The 18,795-nt window shown below is 47.4% G+C and overlaps 1 protein-coding gene across 1 annotated transcript in view; it reads left to right on the forward strand.

Moving 5' to 3' along the window:
- The window catches only part of LOC139055513 (nose resistant to fluoxetine protein 6-like), a 32,397-nt gene that overhangs the window by 913 nt on the left and 12,689 nt on the right, over window positions 1–18,795 (forward strand). Inside the window, exon 2 of the mRNA XM_070533017.1 lies at window positions 2,627–2,747. Coding sequence (XP_070389118.1) covers window positions 2,631–2,747 — 117 coding nt within the window. The 5' untranslated portion in view covers window positions 2,627–2,630. The remainder of the gene's footprint in view (window positions 1–2,626; window positions 2,748–18,795) is intronic.

The following is an 18,795-nucleotide window of genomic DNA, read 5'->3' on the forward strand; positions in this document are numbered from 1 at the left end:
TGCTACATTCAATCGAATGCTGAAAGCCTGCATTAACGTAATTCTGCCTACTGACTTTTGCCTCGTGCCTCGGCAATGAGCCCATCACTGTGTACAATATTAACACCCGAACGGAAGAACAAGTTTAGCTGATATTAGAAAGAAAAGGAGGGGTGATCGTTGCGCCAAAATTTCTTGCGTGTGTGCGTGTGTGTGTGCGTGCGTGTGTGTGTGTGAGTGAGCGTGCGTGTGTGTGTGTTTGTGTGTGTGCGTGCGTGTGTGTGTGTTTGTGTGTGTGCGTGCGTGTGTGCGTGTGTGCGTGTGTGTGCGTGCGTGTGTGTGTGTGTGTGTGTGTGTGTGTGTGTGTGTGTGTGTGTGTTTGTGTGCTTGTTTGAAGGGGGAATATTTCGGTCGCATAGAAAATTGGCAGTGCCCGAAGAGTGAAGCTTTGACAGCAATACCAAGTTTGGAGTTGCGTCTGGAAATGCGGACGGTCTTCTAGCAATACGCGTGTGCCACAAGTTGGCGGGACGAAGCATTCAAGGCAACTGCAGTGCTTGCTGGACAGCAGGAACAGCGACCTGGCAGCTACCAGGCATCTCAGAATGCTGGTGTAACGAGCAGCATCAATGGCGCAGTAGGCGAAACCCCGCCGGAGTTAGTTAATCAAGATTCGGCGAAGCATTACATAATAAACATATTATCGGAACACCGCCTATGCCAGACTTCAGCAGAACTTCAGACACTCGGGTGGCTGCAAAGAGCTAGGCACTGTTGTATTATAGCTAAGCTGCATATTGCTACTTCCCAGCGGATATATGTCTGTATAGACCAAAAACCGTGAAGCAGGCTCAAGCACTCCGCTATCTTGCAAAAATAAGCTTAATATCGTTAGTCCAAACACAACCCGTATCAGATATCAAGCTTATAAGAACCGATACTACACTTTCATCCACGTTTGCGGTGTCTACGTTCGCACCGCCCTCTCTATCTTGGCGTTCCAAGCGCTTGCGTTGCTACACTCTTAGGCAAAGTTACACCGTTTGGCTTGCCCCTTCTACTACACAACGATAAACGATATCTGGCTTGTCCACATTTCCTTTCTTTAACGCTGCGAGCCCGTTATTTTCAAGTCACGAACGGTATGCGCGTTATCAGCATGACAAAGCATTCCCGATATTAAAGTAGCGAACCATGTGTTTTCAAAACATGAAACGGTAGCAAGACAGACGACGATTATTGTTGTTTTGTGACGACGATTATTGTTCATTAGTATTGTTGATTATTGTTGTGGTGTCGCAAGATAAGCACCAAAGGGAATGCAATTATTTGGGAGTGTACTTGTGTTTCGTACAGTGCTGCTTGGCGTGTTCCATATTGTCTGCGTTCAACGATCCAGCTATAATTAAAGAAGAAACATAAAAGTGCCCGGGAAAGATGCATACTTTCCTCAAGATAAGCTCGAGCTGCAATGCCTCATTGTTTTCATAGCACATTAGCGAGAGACACGTGTATGGTATGGTATGGTAGACCTTCATTCTGGTCCTTCGAAACGCGCGTCAGCACGTAGCGGGCCGCTCCCCCGTCGATACAGAAAGGCCAAGTCTCTTTGCTCCGTCGCGGGCCCGATCGACAGCCTATAGCCCTGCTCAAAGGTCGGCGCTACTTAGGACAGCGCAAAACTACAAGCCTATCTTCGTACAGCCTTTGAAGGCTTGTTACCGCAATCGATGCTTCGCCTTTTGGGTGAAACTGCGTCGTTTTGATGAGCACGTCTTATCTAAGGCCCCTACACAACTGGTCTTAGCGAGACGCAAGTGACACGCTACAGTTGAGCTACAAAGCAACCAAGACGCCAAGTTAGCGCACCCGCTCAATCGGCCTTATATCGGAGCGAGGAAATCATTATGCGTTCTGCTGCCAGCATGAGCGTTGTTGGCACGCGTACTACCATTTCCACTAAGCGTTTGTGTGCAAAGCTCTACCATACCCCTGCCTGAGTAGAGCGGACCGTAAACGCTCTGCTAAAGCTATCTAATAGACAATTTTCGCCCTGCGTCGCTTACGCTCCACTGCACCCAGATTTCACGCGCTCCGATGGCTGCAGACAAGTCCTTCGATTTCGCTTTCTTTTAAATGTGTATAAACATTTCAATGCCTACCCAACGAGGAAGCCTGTTCGTCACGTAAGTCGAACCACTACAAAGACAATAGTGTCATGGTCATGCAACGGTCATGCCAGCAGGAGCAGGTAGAGCTAAGTAAAACACTGTCACCGCTGAACCACTCATCCGATTTAGGGCAACGTTGCCGGTGCGTCCACTTCGCTTCGCCGTTTTAGCAGCCAAGCGCTCTACGTGTCTTTGCAGATAAGTCTAGAACGCCGCGAGCAAGGGGCGCATGCAGCGTCGATAGCAGGACAGTGCGATGGCAGCACCCCAACGGCGACGGCCTGACTTCGCCTCGGCTATACGTATAACTCCTACTGGTATATTATTAATGCAGAGCAATTGCCACATTTGACAAAATATAATATACACGAAAATGTAGGGACCCTCGCCTTTCAGAAACACGGTTGCAATTTTTGGCGTTCTTTTAGAGGCTTTACACGGTTCCTATTCCACGTTCCTTCTGTTCTTTTTTACAGTGTAATGACCAACACGCTCGACGAATACTACGTCCGTCCTTATTACCATGCGGTGTGCTACTTCAGCGGTTGCATCGCATTCCTTATCATGGAAGGCTTCAAAAAGAAGAAAATTAGCAAGGTACGTGCAGAGACATTTCTGTTTGTTCATACATGTGTCTAGCCGTTTTCCAGCCTATAGCTTAGTCACTGGGTAGGCAGGGGATGAATCTGGGTGACAGGGTTAGAAACCAACCACGAAACCAACTTGGGTTATTGTGTATGTGACAATGCTTAAATACGTGATGCTATTCAAGAAACCCATTCACCCGACATGGGTCACTGCAGACGCGGGACTGGGTAGGTGCCGCTGTTCGAAGAAACACTTTGACGCCGACATGGAATACTGGGCATGGACGAATTGATGCGAACTTGGGTCACCGGGTTTGTGCAAGTATGTGTGTGCCGCTCTTTGATAAACGTTTTTGTCTGCAAATTGAATAAGTGCAGGTATGTTCCATTGAGAATGCGCCACTCTACAATGAAGAAAATTACCCCTAAACTAATCCGATATGGAGCGGAACTGAACTCATGTCGCAAGGGTTGACCAAGGACAGAAACCCCACTGCATGAGCAGGCTGTGCCACAAATGCTCTGGATCTGCGCCGCGTTTCAAGTGACGCCTTTCACAACAACGCTTTACCGAGCTGCGCCGGTAACGTTACCGAGCTAGGAACGTGTGTGCCGCTCTTCAATGAACCTCTCGCCAACTTGGGCCCTGAGCCTGTCTCACTGAATGAGCGGCAAGCGCTGCAACAATTCTGGGCGTTCGCGTGAATTCTAACCGTTCCCACGAAGTGCGTTCGTTGGCAACGGTACGCCACGCTGCCCGTCTTGTATGGTATGCGCGGACTTTTCGGCAGCGCTAGACCGAGCTGGCCCCCTCCACTACGGGATGGACACGCGTGTCTCCCTCCTCACCTTCCATGACATCGCCCTCCATTATCGCAACTCTCGCCTATCCCTCCCTCCCCGTCACAAATCCCTGTCTAAGCCCCAACAGAGCACGTGGTGCCATTTACAGGCCTACAATTTCCTCTCTCCTCCCCGACTTTGCCCTTATTCACCCCGGTGCCTTCTCACCCGAATGCACGCTCTGCAGAGACCCACGAGCAGACTATGCTCATATTTTATATTCATACCCGAAACATTCTCCCTCGACCTTTTGGCATGCATCCAGTCCGCAGCTGTGGGAGGCTGCTTTAGACAGCTCGGAGCCGGCTGCCCAGCTACGGCTAACTGTCTGGGCAGCAGAAGTCGTCGCCAGGCATGATCTGGTGGCCACGACCGGCAGCCTGAAGGCTACCCACGGAAAGGCAGCATTTCAATTTTCTTTGCATTTTTTTGGCCTTCAGCAAATAAAGTTTTTACAACCACCACCATGGGCAGCGCTACTGTACTCGCGGGCAACTGTCTGTGGCACTGAAGGTAAATCTACGGAGGCAAAGTGCGCACAAGTGAGAGTGCTTCTGAAAAGAGTCCCGTGTTTTCATCCACGTTAGCTTAAGCTGGGGAATAGAAAACATAAAAACCTTATTATCAACAGTCAAATAAGATTAAACACACCATTGAGTGCTAACGTTTACTTATTTTGCGCTTTTTCCTTCCGCGTTGGGGCAAACGCGAGACCATCGCACGTGAAAGCTGTGCCGATTTAGCGTCTGTTCCGAGCAACCAAAAGCACTGTCAGACGCTAGCGGAATACTTGGCGTGAAAGCACGTCCAAAAACTCAGACCGCGTAGCTTTGCTCCCATTGCCACAGAAAGTTGTCCGCGATTATAGATGGCGCAGTGTCTTAGAAAAGCGCCAGAAATAAGCCGATATCAGTTCTATAACAAACGCGTTACCGTCGAAAGTCAACGTCGGATGGGTCCTGCCGATTTCTTTTCCTCAATATTCTTGCAAATGCTAGCATACCATTGTAAATGTGTGCATTCCAGCAGCTGCTAGCAGAACCATCTTCATCAGACATTAGCGATGCCGTCTTCTCTGAACTCATCGACAACGGTATTTCCCCATGTTTAATACCACTTTTGTTTACTTGCCTGCGTTTTCCTCAAACAACTGGGCTCGTCCATGGTGGTACAATGCGAAAGAAGCCAACGGTTGCATTTTATTGCGACAGCAATAATACGGACACTCCGGGCCAATGCCAGCCGTCGTCGCCGGCGTTCGCGACGGCGGAATTTGGCCCGGATATCCGTATAATTGATCTCGTAATAAAAACTTGCAACCGTCAAAGGGTGGGTTAGTGCGCGTCTGCTCTTCAACTTCAGCTGCGGTGTCTGAGCGTGACCGCACATGTCCTATCATGGAAGCAATCTGCAGTGAATTCGATGGCTAACCAATATTCGATAGATGAGGTATCAGACATTGCTGATGGCTTCGTGTACACTGTGTTCGGCGGCACGTAGTTTGTGCTGAAGCAAGAGGCAGCACGAAGAATTGGCGCGCTGCTGCTGCCTATCTTTATCGCGCCAGCGTTCTGAAGCCAGTGTCCGCGGTCATCCAGTGAGATGTGTTCGTGCTTTTGTGTGCGCGCGTGGCAACGTGATTGTTAATTCAGTTAGTAAGCGATTGTTTGCAGCAGCTTATGCAGCTTATGATTTCACAATTACGCATAACACGAAAGTGCTGCGTATAGTACGTAGTTATCAAGAGATTGCGGACTCAAATCGACAAGGGCGAAATGCGAAAATGCCCGCGCACTTAGATTTAGGTTGCAACAGAACTGCTTGTTGGTCTAACTGGTGCTTGCTAAAAGACATGTTTTGTGCCGCAACTGAACACAAACACAAAAGGAAGAAACATAAAGACAACACCGGCGGCACTTCCAACTGATTTAATTCGGGCTGTGGCCCATGAGTATATACAGTAAAAGCTCGTTAATTCGAACCGCAAGGGGAAGCCGCTTCAGTTCGAATTAACGAAAGTTCGAACTAACGAAAGTGAAGCAGAGCAACAGTACACTGCGATTTGGAAGCAGTAGGGCATGTCAGAAATTTGGCGTGTCAGAAAGTGATGGCGTGTGCCGCGGGCACACGCCATCTTCAAGTAGAAGCTCTGGGTCCGACTGTGCCACACCCCCGATGTCCACCGACACGAACGTTAGCCGAGGCTTAACACCATCACAATGAATCGCGACGGCCGATACCTCCTAAGCTGAAAACAGAGGTGCACAACCGATGAAGACTGCCGAGACAAAGACGCAGAACATGTGAAGGTGGCGAAGGCCCTGATTCGTTGGTTATTGATTGCAAGCGCAGCTGCGACGTACTTGATTCGCTGTGTTTTGGCGCTTGCCGTGCCATCTCCGCACAACATTAGCAGCTGTACAAGATTTGCAAAGCCTCCGAGATTCGCAACGGGCAAGGAGTCTCGCAGGTTACGTAGAACGGAGAGGCGGCAGCCGCCGCTGCCTTCTGGCTGACCCCGCGACGGTTAGATTTTTTCCCGATTTTGCCTTCTCTCGCCGTTCTCCCTGTTTCGGAGGAAATACAGCCTTGTATGTAGGCAGTAGGTGCGTTTCTCTGGCCGTGTGCCAGGCGAGCGTAGTTCGAATTAGCGAGCGTAGTTCGAATTATCCGTGAGGGAACCTTCTCGCGTTCGAATTAACGGACTTTTTTATACATAGACTTCTGTGGAGCTTGGCCGGACCAAATCGTACAGTTCGAATTATACATAAATTCGAATTATTGAAGTTCGAATTAACGAGCTTTCACTGTATACACATACACGCATGCGCTGACTGTTCACAGATCTACGTTACCCAGCGGTCAAACAATCTAGTTTCCGATTTATAGAGCACGATTGATGTAGCGCTAATGCAATTTCTACCATTCTTTTGTGTATAGTATAGTTCCATTCGCTGACGTGCTGTTTTAGATGTACTTCTGCCAAGAATCCTAATCTCAGAAAAAGGGCGTTTGCACATGCAGGCCTTGCAGTGCGCAGGCAAATGTGCCACGCCATCTTTCATTAGATGTAGTTCGTGAACAGTTAGCTCATGCATGTATGTGTATATATACTCATAGGTCACACCCCAAACTAAATCAGTTGGAAGTGCCGCCTATGTTGTCTTTAGGTGTCTTCCTTTGTATGCGTGTGTTCAATTGCAGCGAAAAACATGTCTTTTAGATTGAGGCGCATATTAAAACCCCCCAGGTGGTCCAAATTTCCGGAGTCCATCACTACGGCGTGCTTCATAATCCGATTGTGGTTTTGGGACGTACAGCTCATGATTCTACCAACACTTCTGCTGCGGTGTTATGTGCCAGGTGAGGCAATGACAATGCTCAAACTTTTCATAGGCTATAAACAATGGTGCACAACAACGCCTTCAGCCGACGCGTCTCTCTGTATGTTCTGGGTACTACGCACACAAACAGCAGTAGTACGCGCAAGGTAACATTTAACATATACTCAATACTCTCGTATTTCCCCAAAGGCTGAAGAAATGAAACATTCGTAGTCACCATCACCGCTAAATATTGCCAATCAAAGCAAACAGCACAAAGTTTTGCTTACATCGATTCGCACAGTGCGTGGGATACGCATAATTTTCTAGACTGTGAAGTTACATGTTTCAATGATCGCACTCAATAATGGAATAGTTATATTCGAAGTAGAAAAAAGCGGCTGTTCTGTACCCAGTAAATTTGATATAAACGGCTTCCATCGAATGGATGTTCTATGATTGCCGGCATCCGTAGGAATGTAGTCGTCAGAACGGGCGACAGTCGATAGTGAATAACTTGCAGGCGGCCTCCAGAAAATAAAATCGCTTGCAGGCGGCTTCCAGGAAACAAAATGACTTCTTGAGTAGCATGGTCAGAGGGCCGTGCTATGGTTCCAACGTCTGTCAAAAATCCTCCAAACATTTGAACAGACGCCGACAAAGATGAGGGTATCTTGGAAGGTGAAAACGATGACAATATCAGGATATCATTAACCCAAATATAAACATCACTTAAAGATAAAAAACCATAACTTACGTTGACAGGTTGGCCAAATTTTGTAACAAATAAATTGGCTGTTCAAAGGGTTCAACTGAAACCAGATATGGTAGGAAATAAGGCGAGAGTGTCGGCAAGTATTGAAGAGAGGTCTATTAGGTCTTTTGGCCGACGCCAGCGCCCGGCAAATAGCGGATGACTATGCAAGATGCTTAGTTGTCAGTCTTTGAGGGACAGTCATTACAGAGTGAGGCATGGGTCTTAAATTTGGGACGCGGACTCCATCAAATAATATACAATGCACTCTATGGTGTTATTGTTCGAAGGCTGATACCGATTTTCGTGCAATCAGTATGCGAACAAATTGTATCATGTGCCGACTGTGATCCTTCTCGAACTGCCAACATTCCTTAATGATATCCTTGACAGGTGCACAACTCTTGAATTCAAGTAACTGTGAGGAATTGGACGCAGTACCTTTGAGTACGTGGGCAGCCTTTCTTGCGTTCCATACCTGCTGGTCTGCATTGCGGCTATATTATAAAGAAAGAACGGCAACATGACAGACAATATGTGGGGCAGACAAATCCTGTATGTATTAATGGGCAATAATCTTACATAGTGGTTATCTTTCACGCACGTGAATAACCGTGACAGGGCATTGCTTTGACTACTAAATGCAAGTACTGTATGGGACACACCCGAAGGTGTATCTGTCCTGGTGACCAGAAAGTGTTACGTGATACTGCGAGCAGCTTCGACCATAGCATGCTAATGGACGACAACAAAGAAAGTTCCCACAATTATTACGTCATACCTTTGGCCCCAAGGTGCAAAAACAAGTTGTTCATGTGCCCATCTTAATACTTAAGCACATCTTTTCTCAATTTACCGCTGCTGCGGTAGCCCATCAGTGCGGAAAGCAAAACCACTAGGGAAATAATAGGGAGGGGGGGAGCTGGATACGAACTAGGCAGAGGCTGAGGCCCAAACAATGAAACGTTCCTTTCCTTCGAGCGCTTCCTAACCTTACGTGAGGCCTCCTTACAGCGAAGGACCGATGGAGGAAGCAAGCATACTCTGAAAGCTCCCTTCACCCGTCCTCACGTAAGGAGCGGTTGCCGCCATGCCTGGGTTTGAGATTATCTCTTAAAAGCTTTAGGCGAACACCAGAACACCCCTATTCAATAAAAAAGGTTGTATCGTCGCACAATCTCTAAGTTGATGAGCTAATATAGAGAAGCGTGGACGCTATTATTTAGTTTTGTTTACTAAATCTAAAGAAGCAGTGCATTACAGTGCGAAACTTGATGTGCTCCAGCAACGCTGGCACGCCGGCGTCGTGCAACGCCTAGCAACGCTTCCATGCCGCACGCGTGACTGAAACGAACGTGCCTGGCAAAACGTACCGTGCTCGCGCTTCTCCGAAGGTGGGCGACAGCACGCACGCGCAAGCAAACGTCACGTGGTTAAGCAGTGAGGCGAAGTGCTCGTTCAGGGCCAGGAGCGGCGTAAGGACGCATGAAGGTAGCTTGGCCCAAACAATAAAACGTTCCTTTTAGGGGTGTGCGAATATTGAAATTTTCGATTACGAATCGAATACGAATAAGGCGAAGAACTCTCTTCGAATATCGAATCGAATATCGAATACATGTGTAGTATTAAAAAATTGCAAGAGAGGTAACAATAGCTTTATTACCCTTTTAAAAATAACATTGCATTTTACAAGGTTGCTTCAAATTAAAGAGGTACTCAATTATAGATAATGGACTCAGGTAATGCCCTCAGTCAGGTAAAACGCTTGTTACAGATTGTCGTGAAGGAAAATTAACTGCTCAATATGGCCAGAAAGTAAACGCTCTCTATGCACTGTCACATTTCTACCGGTAGAAAAGACTCTCACTAGGAACTGAAGTGGCAGGGATCGCCAAGTACTTCCGGGCGAGTGCACTTAAAAGCGGGTACCTGAAGCGGCCAATGGACTGCCACCACTCACAAGGATTCATGCCCCTTTCCAGAAGAGGCTTTTGCGCGTAGTCTGTAACTTCCCTATCAGGGGCAGATGCCAAATGTGTCTTCTCTTCGTTCATCACTAGATCGTCAAAAGCATTCCATACACTCGATGCCACCAGTGGACACGAAGTCGACGCTGGCACGGCGGTGTCCCCACGGTGTTCCACGACGGCTTCCTGGAGCTCCCTTGTCACAAGGTTTTTCAGCCAGATCATCTGACCAGATGCCTGATGAACTGTGGCCATAAAGCGCGGATCAAGAAACATGCCTAGGCTGGCCACTTCATCAAATTTCCACTCCGCACAAAGAGCCTTGATACATTTTGAATGAATGTTAGCAAACCCTGAGTTGCCTTTGCAACCTTCAAGGCAATGGGGCATTCCAAAAATAATTGGAATTATAAAGCTTGGTGAAAAAGAAACCGAAACTGATCATGTCTCAAATGCCTGAAGCAGATAGACTGAAACAGAGCATACAGATAATGAGCGGATCATGCGAAGTTCTCAGTTAATAAACATGTTCTTAGGAGAATGCGGAGCAAGCATACAATTGGTTAATTGCTCAATTATTCGCAGTCTATCCGAATATTCGCCGTTTCCACCGTTATTCGGCCGTCCTCGGATATTCGTGAATTTCCGAACATGCATTTCTCGAATCGAATACGCTTCGAATATGGAAAATATTCGATGCGTATTCGAAATTCCGAATATTCGCACACCCCTAGTTCCTTTCCTTCGAGCGCTTCCTAACCTTACGTGAGGCCTCCTTACAGCGAAGGACCGATGGAGGAAGCAAGCGTACTCTGAAAGCTCCCTTCACCCGTCCTCACCTAAGGAGCGGTTGCCGCGTGCCTGGGTTCGAGATTATCTCTTCAAATCTTTCCGCGAACACCATTATTCCATTAAAAAATGTTGTATCGTCGCACAATCTTTAAATTGAATAGCTAATATAGAGAAGCGTGGACGCTTTCTTCTAGTTTCGTTTACTAAAGTTAAAAAAAAGTTGCGCATTACAGTGCAAAACTTGATGTGCTCCAGCAACGCTGGCACGCCGGCGTCTTGCAACGCCTAGCAACGCCTAGCAATGCTTGCATGCCGCACGCGTGACTGAAACGAACATGCCTGGCAAGACGTACCGTGCTCGCGCTTCTCCGCAGGTGGACGACAGTGCGCATGCGCAAGCGAATGCCACGTGGTTAAGCAGTGAGGTGAAGCGCTCGTTCAGGGCCAGGAGCGGCGTAAGGACGCATGAAGGTAGCTTTGGAGCTACCTTATGCTGAGGAAGCACCAAGGAAGCCTTCACCGAGGGCCCCTCAGTAAGGAAGCTTTCAGAGTGACATAAGGTAGCCTCACCCCAATGAAGGCTTCCTTAGTGAGGTAAGGAAGATTTCATTGTTTGGCTTCTTATGCTGAGGAAGTACCAAGGAAGCACCAAGGAAGCCTTCACCGAGGGCGCCTCAGTAAGGAACCTTTCAGAGTGACATAAGGTAGCCTCACTGCAATGAAGGCTTCCTTACTGAGGTAAGGAAGATTTCATTGTCTGGCCCTGAATGTTATTGTCGCGCAGAAATCTGTAGCCTGATGACTTACGGATGCGCACAAGAAGGCACAGCAACAACCAATCTTGATGGTAACGCATTGATCGCTTCGACACAATTCTTGCAGCTTTTATAAATTCCTTTAGAGGGACAGCGCCTATCTGGAAAGCGTGCCTTTTGCATCAAGTCGTCCAAGCTGTTCTAGTTCAAATCGTTCAGCTGTTCTTTGTATTCGACTAGGTCAGCTTCGAGTGCACCATTTCTTACCAGAGCTCGTTTCCTAGAGCGATATCAGGCAGTACAACGTCTTCGCAAAGCTTCATTTTTTTTTGACGCAGTCAAGGGAAGTGGCACTCGTGCCTACTGCCTGCGCTTCCCCTTTCGAATTTTGTAGACCTCTAGTGTGTTGGACGTCTTCTACGCACTGCATTCATTTTCGAGGCCATCAAGCAATATGGGACGCTTCCTATGCCACCAAAATCCGGCCGTGTCGACGGAGCCGCATTTTACTTTGATGCTGAGAAATGTGTCCTGTGTCTAATCACCGCGCCGTACAGGTTTTTTGCGGAAAACGTTGAACATTTGTGTAACGTCAACAGCATGCTGTATACCTGCACGAATGTTCCCTACCATGCTGCTGGTTTCGCGCTGTAGGACGCACTCCATCGCTTACATGCCCCCTTCGCATACTGTGAACGCAAGCCTTTTGCTTAGAAGAACCGGTGTTGTCGGGGATGCTTTCTTCAGATCGACAAAGCAGACGCTGCCTCCTCCTTCTACGACGTCCTGTCGGCTCCAGACGGTACTGGGCCTGACGCTTTCTCGTTCTGCAACCAACTTCTCTGACAAGCACACCTCAGGTGAAATAAATTTCGAAGTCTCGATTCGCGTATGCATGTCAGCGACACCACAACTTCCGGGGCAGAATCCGTTATCATGGCTTTCAACACCGCAGATGCCGGTGCTTGTTTCCTCACAGTTCGAAGAATTGTTTCCAGTACTAGCACTACTTTCCACGGACTCATGGCTAACGTAGAAGGCGACAGGACACACCGTCTCATTTTTCTCGTCATCGCATGCAGCTCGCCGCGTTCGTATCTTGAACAACCGGAGACTCCGCATTGGTATGCTGCAGATCCAGTTGGCGTTCTCTTTTTGCGAACACAAGTACCTGGGACAGTGCGGAAACATTGACGGCACGGCATCTGGCAACAGCACAGGCCTTTAGGCTTGTCTAGAAGGACTTCTTCACCAAGCTCACCATAACACTGCCACCTCTCCATGTCGCTCTCCGACAAGTGCTTATGGCAAACATAGTCACCAGGCGTGAGCTCTCGATTCTTCCTTGGAATCGCACGAGCTCACAGTTTCATACGTACCTGGTCACTGGGAACTTTGAACGTAATTACCTTTCCCCTGTTGGATGTGTAGCCACTGCTGCAAGCAGTCGCCTTTGTTGAAACGTCGCGCGAAGTCTAAGAAAACAGCGGCCGCCCTCGTAATCGGGAAAGCCCACGAGACCACTAATAGAGAATGGAAAGCCTGCATATCGCGAAGAAACATGACAGCTTGCACGTCCAAATTGGGAGTTTTTCCTCACAAGGTCACCTACGCATGCGCTCACACCACATGCGGGCGAGTCAACTGTAGCGGTGTCGGCGGATGTCTTCTGCTCCGGAATTATTACTAGTGGCGCGTTTCAAGCGCAGTACGGTATGTATAATAAAGACAGTATTAATTAATAGCTGCTGGTATCTAGGAATCTAGGAAAAGAAGTCCGCAACTTCTTTATGGATGTTACAGAATGAAATCTAGGAAAACTATGAATATATGGGACGATATCACGGTTTCTGTGCGTCGGTTCCCCATAACATGTAAACGATGGCAACGCGCCAGATGTGTCATCTGCCGTGAGTGCCTGCCGCGAGTGCCTTTATTGCAGTGTTGCTGTTATTGCCTTATTGCGAGTGCCTTTATTGTAGATCTGCCGCGAGTGCCTTTATTGCGCCGCCAATGTGCGCTGTCATGGCCTTGAAGATTCTTCTCTCCTAATGCTTCTTTCTCTATGCCTCTACCTGTGAACTACTACATGACCTGTCACCTGGTGTGATAATATGCAACTGCAACGTAAAGTGTCCACATATCACCGCTATGCGACGCGTATCTCACATCGCGTATAGTGTCCCTGTATATGTTCCCGCAGGAAGCAGAATAGCGCATAGGTCCGGCATTTTGTTCCAGCTATGCAGTGAGGCCACTCCTCGCGCGCGCAGGAGGCAAATGCTGCGTGGCGTTCTATTTGCTTTTTAGTCTGCTGGTCGCGAGCTACAAGCGGCAATTGTTCTCAAGCGCTGAGCGAGATGACACGTTTTAAGCAGGCTATTCTCGAACCATTGGCGTAGCCGCCGAAGGATAGTGTTCTAAACCCCCAAATCTTAGTTTGTTTGTGCGTACATATATACACGCACATATACATACACACGCACGAACGCATAAGGGGTAGAATCCCCTAAATAAAAACCTGACTTCGCCCATGGCTCAAACAGCTCAAAAGTTCGCATGCAAACACGCTGTACCTTGCAATAAAAATCGATGCAATGTTTTTACAGTGCATATGAAGTTTTCTTGACGAGGCCGGAAGGCGAGAAACCTTTAGAGAAAACTTCACACACGTAAAGTGGACTTAAGGACGTAAGGAATTATGTGAGCGCATTTTGGCTGCCGAAACAAGCCGATTAATTATTGTCGGTAAGCGAACTATCGTGCATGCAGTTATGTCGGTGACTGTTAACGGAGCGTCACTCATTAGGAACCGTCGTTCATAGCAGCTGCACCATTTCGATATATGCGGTGGAGACATGTCGATTTAAATGCATCTCAAATGTTTACATGCGCACATTTTATGCAAAGCTTATTTGACGATTAATTCATACCGCAGAATGAACAGCTGCTTCGTAGCAGCGAATCTGCAAGTGCAAAAAGATTCAAGATGTAGGATCTTCTAGATCAAATTTATTTCGTACAAGGGAATGGATAACCAATGGCTACTGGCAGCAGGGGAAGAGTGCTGGTTGCTGCAGCCATGGGCGGGAGCATTCAGAGCAACTAGAAAGGCAACAAACTATTATGAGGAACAACAGGTTATTTTTATTTCTCTAATCACACCAAGATGGCAAACTTGCAAAGCAATTATTCGAACAGGCATACACACAGGCATACGTTTACATTCCTCATGTCAATTAAGGACGATTTAACAAGCGAGATATTGCGGACGGCAATTGCTGAAACTATCCCAGTTGCGTCATGAGAGGGATCGCGGGAAGTTTTCGCTTACTACAGAAAAATTAACACTAGCGCATCAGTCAACGTTACCTTAACATTACGCCTCCAAAAATAAGAAAAAAAAACACAGGAGAGAAAAACCATTGTGCAACGCTCAAATTGTATGTGCTAGTATTTATTTTGTTTTGAACACTGTTCGAGACCCGCATAGTCCAAACAATCGTAGAAGCAACACAGCGCATTGGGTGAGTTAGTGAGTTAATATTCTTGGCGTATACGTATGTGCAGCGCGACACGGACGTGTCGTTCATTCTTTGTCTCACTTCTTTGTCGCGCTGCACATATACGCCAAAAATGGTACAGCCGCCCTGATTTTTAATAATATAGCGCGAGCGTCGACTGAACTGCTTATAACGGCGATAAGCGTGCAACAAGGCGAGAGTTCGCGCACGAGCCTTGTTGCCTTGTTGCACTCGCCTTGTTGCACGCTCTTGTTGCACGCTTATCGCCGTTATAAGGCGCTCACCAGCAGTTCAGTCGACGCTCGCGCTATATTATTAAAAATCAGGGCGGCTGTACAAGTGAACAATCCTTCGTGCCAGGTGGACGCGTCTCGGCGTTAAAAAGATATTACTCGGGATAAATGTTTCAGTGTAAGCTAGGCGAACGCACCTAGCATATCTTGGTCCCTTTCGGAGCCGGCAGTTCTCGGCCAATACGCAGTAGCCATACCAGTCGCCGGCGCACATCTGTCCGTCCGCATGGCATGGCGTAAAAAGCTTTGTTACCTTCCGTGCGGTTTGTGCAGTTTGTGTGCGCTGCACCCCGTCATGCTGGAATGCAAGTATCAATATGATGTGCTTCGCATCACTTCACCAAAGCTATTGATTTAGTATCGTCCAATACTGTACCTGCGAACCGCAGGTTATGAATTCAACGCACGCTCGATGGTCCGCTGATTGCAATGTCGATGGCACTTACGAAAACGACGAGTCGGCGTCGCGCCCGTAAACTTGGCTTCACCGCGGCGCAGTTGATCATTGATATTCTTTTGCAACACGTGATAGCGCTCGGCGAATAGCGGTGCGAGCGGCGACAAAAAAGTTATGCGCAAGTCTGCTCCCTGCGGGAGCATATACCGGAACACTAATGGCGGTTAGTGTTGCTGCATATGCTCCCGCAGGCAGCACAGTTGCGCATAGGTCCGCTTTATCTTCCAGCTCTGCAGTGAAGTCCCTCCTCGCGCGCGCAGAAGGCAAAGCCGCGCAGTGTTCAATTTGCTTTTTGTCTGCGGGTCGCGAGCTTCATGCGGCAATTGTATGCAAGCGCTAAGCAAGACGACACTATTCGATGCGGGCTACACTTGAACCATTGGCGTAACCGCCGTAACCCCCCAAAATTTTTAGTTTGTATGTGCATACATATACACGCGCATATACAAACACACGCACGAACGTACATACTCCTCTCGATCCCCCGAAATAAGATCCCGACTAGGCCCGTGGCTTGAACAGCTCAAAAGTTAGCGTGCAATCTCGCGGTACCTTACAACAAAAAGCGGTCGAATGTTTTTCATCATGCATATGAAGTTTTCTCGCCGAGGACGGAAGGCAAGAAATGTTGTAAAGGGTGTTTCAAGGAAACTTCACACACGTACGGCGGACAGTTACGTGAGCGTATTTCGCCTTCCTAAACCAGCCAAATGCTCGTCGCCAAGACAACTATCGTGCCTGCACTTATGTCACTGGTCGTTAACAGGACGTCATTTATCACTAACCGACGTTCACAACAGCCGCACGTTTTCGATATATGGGGCCCTATAACTTAAAACTATTCCAATATGTTTTCATTCCAATCTCCTAACGTCAAATTTGTGTAACCGCCGACGCAACCATCGGGAGATGGCCCGCAAGGTTGTCCGAACTGACCAATCAAGCGCTCTCCTCGTTTATAGGAGGTCACTTTTGCTTTAAAAACGAATAACATAGCCTACACTGAGCAGCTTGTCTTATGGTAACCTGTTAAGGGCGCTAAAATTATCAACCCCAGACAGGCTAGTACTTCAGTGCACGTGAAGAACGATAAACGTAGGGCACAACGGAGACAAAATTTCGCTCTCTGCCTACTCCAGTACTTCCTGACGCTTCTTGCGGCAAACCATCAGCCATCTTCATGTCGTTTTCAGCCTGTCTACAATTAACTTGTTCCTTGAATCACAACAATTTTATTCTAGTTGATATGACAAGCTTTTGTTATGTTTGTCGCTAAACGGTTTGCTCAAAGCTGCCTTAAGGTAGGAAACAGCAATTCCGCATTTCACAATCTTAGAATGACCAGATCTGTAGTGTAGAATAGGTTTTAACTGATCTAGACACATGTATCTAGCAAGTATGGCGTTATTGTAGCTGCAGTGTCGAGTCCGGAAATAGTAATCTACCATGTTTAACAATCTCGTGAATGAACTTCAGACCCAATGCACATTCAATGAAAGATTTTAGGGCACTGCTAATATTGCAATCCCGTTAAGCACTGCAAAAACTAACCAAGATATTGGTTCGTGGTGTATGTTGTACATTGTTCTTGAAAACTACATCCATAAAGCGCAAAGCGACTGTACATAAGAAACACAAATGGCTTACACTGATGTTGACGTCCAACCATTCAGTTTTAGAATCGTGAAATCAGCGTTGAAATATGTATACATGTAATCAAACAACAAGAACAAGAAATTATAAACGTAATACCAGCGCAGACCGTTCAAAAACCGTATTTCTTTATCGCTAATACGTACGCTAGGCACACTCATGAAGCAATCGCCTGCTTTTCCCTTATATCGGCCGCTTCAACTACCGATTCAAAAACCACCTTTTGTTTTCGCATGCCTTAGGAATGTAGTCATTCAAATGAAGTGAGAACCATCGTTTACAGGGACTTCCGAGACGTCCCCCAGATTTGTTTCACAATTCAAGGTCATATTCTCACGCTTTCAGATCGAAGCAGCGCCCAGTCTGGCTACTATACACCCGACCACAACTTAGCGTTATCTTATGCACCATGTGCATAGTACAATTATTATAGCGATGCTCAAGTTTTGTTCGACACGATTCTCGCTTTGTCTTGACTCACAAAGGAAATATTTGTGACTTAGGTAGAGCCGAAAAGACAACTGCAATGTCACACCTGTAAGCTACCATTTACAGCGAAACTGTCAGCTTCTGGTTAGCCTTTTTCGTGGCGGGCTCAACCAAAAAGCGGCCGCTGGAAAAAGGGTTTGTGTTTGTGCTTCCGCGTGACAGAATTGCGTTTTCTCGTTTATTCAAATTACATTCCGATGCTATCGTGTCTCTAGGTCGTGTGTAAGTCCTACTATACAAATATTCTCACATATTTCACTTTGAGAAATTCTATTAGTTCAACTCTGGCCGTGCGGTCGGACCCACGCAAACAAGGATCAAGACTCCGCCAGGCTACAAGACGCATTACGCAGCACGGACCTGGCGGAGCAGCTCTGGGCTGTCCAGCGAGCCCATGGTGCGTCCAGGGAGTTACAACTCCCGGTCCCAACGTGGGAGTAGCCCGCTCTATGGGACCTTGCGCCTCGTAGCTCGCAGGACCTTTCTATAAAGTTACTCCATCCATGCATCCATAACGCGCCTTAGCTTGGTGGATGGCCTAGAAGAATGAGTATCCACGTGCATGCGCGCGTAACGTAGATCGTATGTGGTGGTGGCGCTTGTGCAACGTCGTCCATCGTCATTTTCGGTGGGGAGGGAGGCGGGGGGCGAGATGGTACGTGTCCAACGTGCGCACCACTTTCGTTGTACATCGATTTTCACAGGGTGGAATGGAGGAGCACTTCTTTTAATATTGTGCCAGTGGCTATGGATATAGGCGACAACTTGAGTTCTTCGCTTGTTCTTTTTTTTTTATTGCTGCGCTAGGTCTCAACTTTTTATTTGAATTGCTGAAACACTGACTCACAGACGGCAGTGACGAGAGCAGGGGAAAGATCTGCATGGGCTACGCGCTTGACCTAACTATTCAAACTTTCTTCTTACTGCGGCAACAAATTCTCATTAACCAAGCTTTAAAAACACGCCACTGCGATACGCCGTTTTCCCAGGTGTGTATGGGCGTAGTCGTACGGCAGAAGGTTCTTCCTTGTGCAGGGTGAGCACAAATGGTACATTTTGATAATTAACTTGATATCTAAAAACTGCATGCAGCTTTTGCGTGGCCTTTGGCATATGAAAGTCCGGGTAATTCCAAAGTAAAATATGTTGCTAACCATCCCGATTGCATTTTCAAGATCAGTCATAAACAAGGAGGGTATTACTACTAG

This window comes from Dermacentor albipictus, chromosome 2, assembly GCF_038994185.2.
Source record: "Dermacentor albipictus isolate Rhodes 1998 colony chromosome 2, USDA_Dalb.pri_finalv2, whole genome shotgun sequence".
Classification (NCBI taxonomy): domain Eukaryota; kingdom Metazoa; phylum Arthropoda; class Arachnida; order Ixodida; family Ixodidae; genus Dermacentor; species Dermacentor albipictus.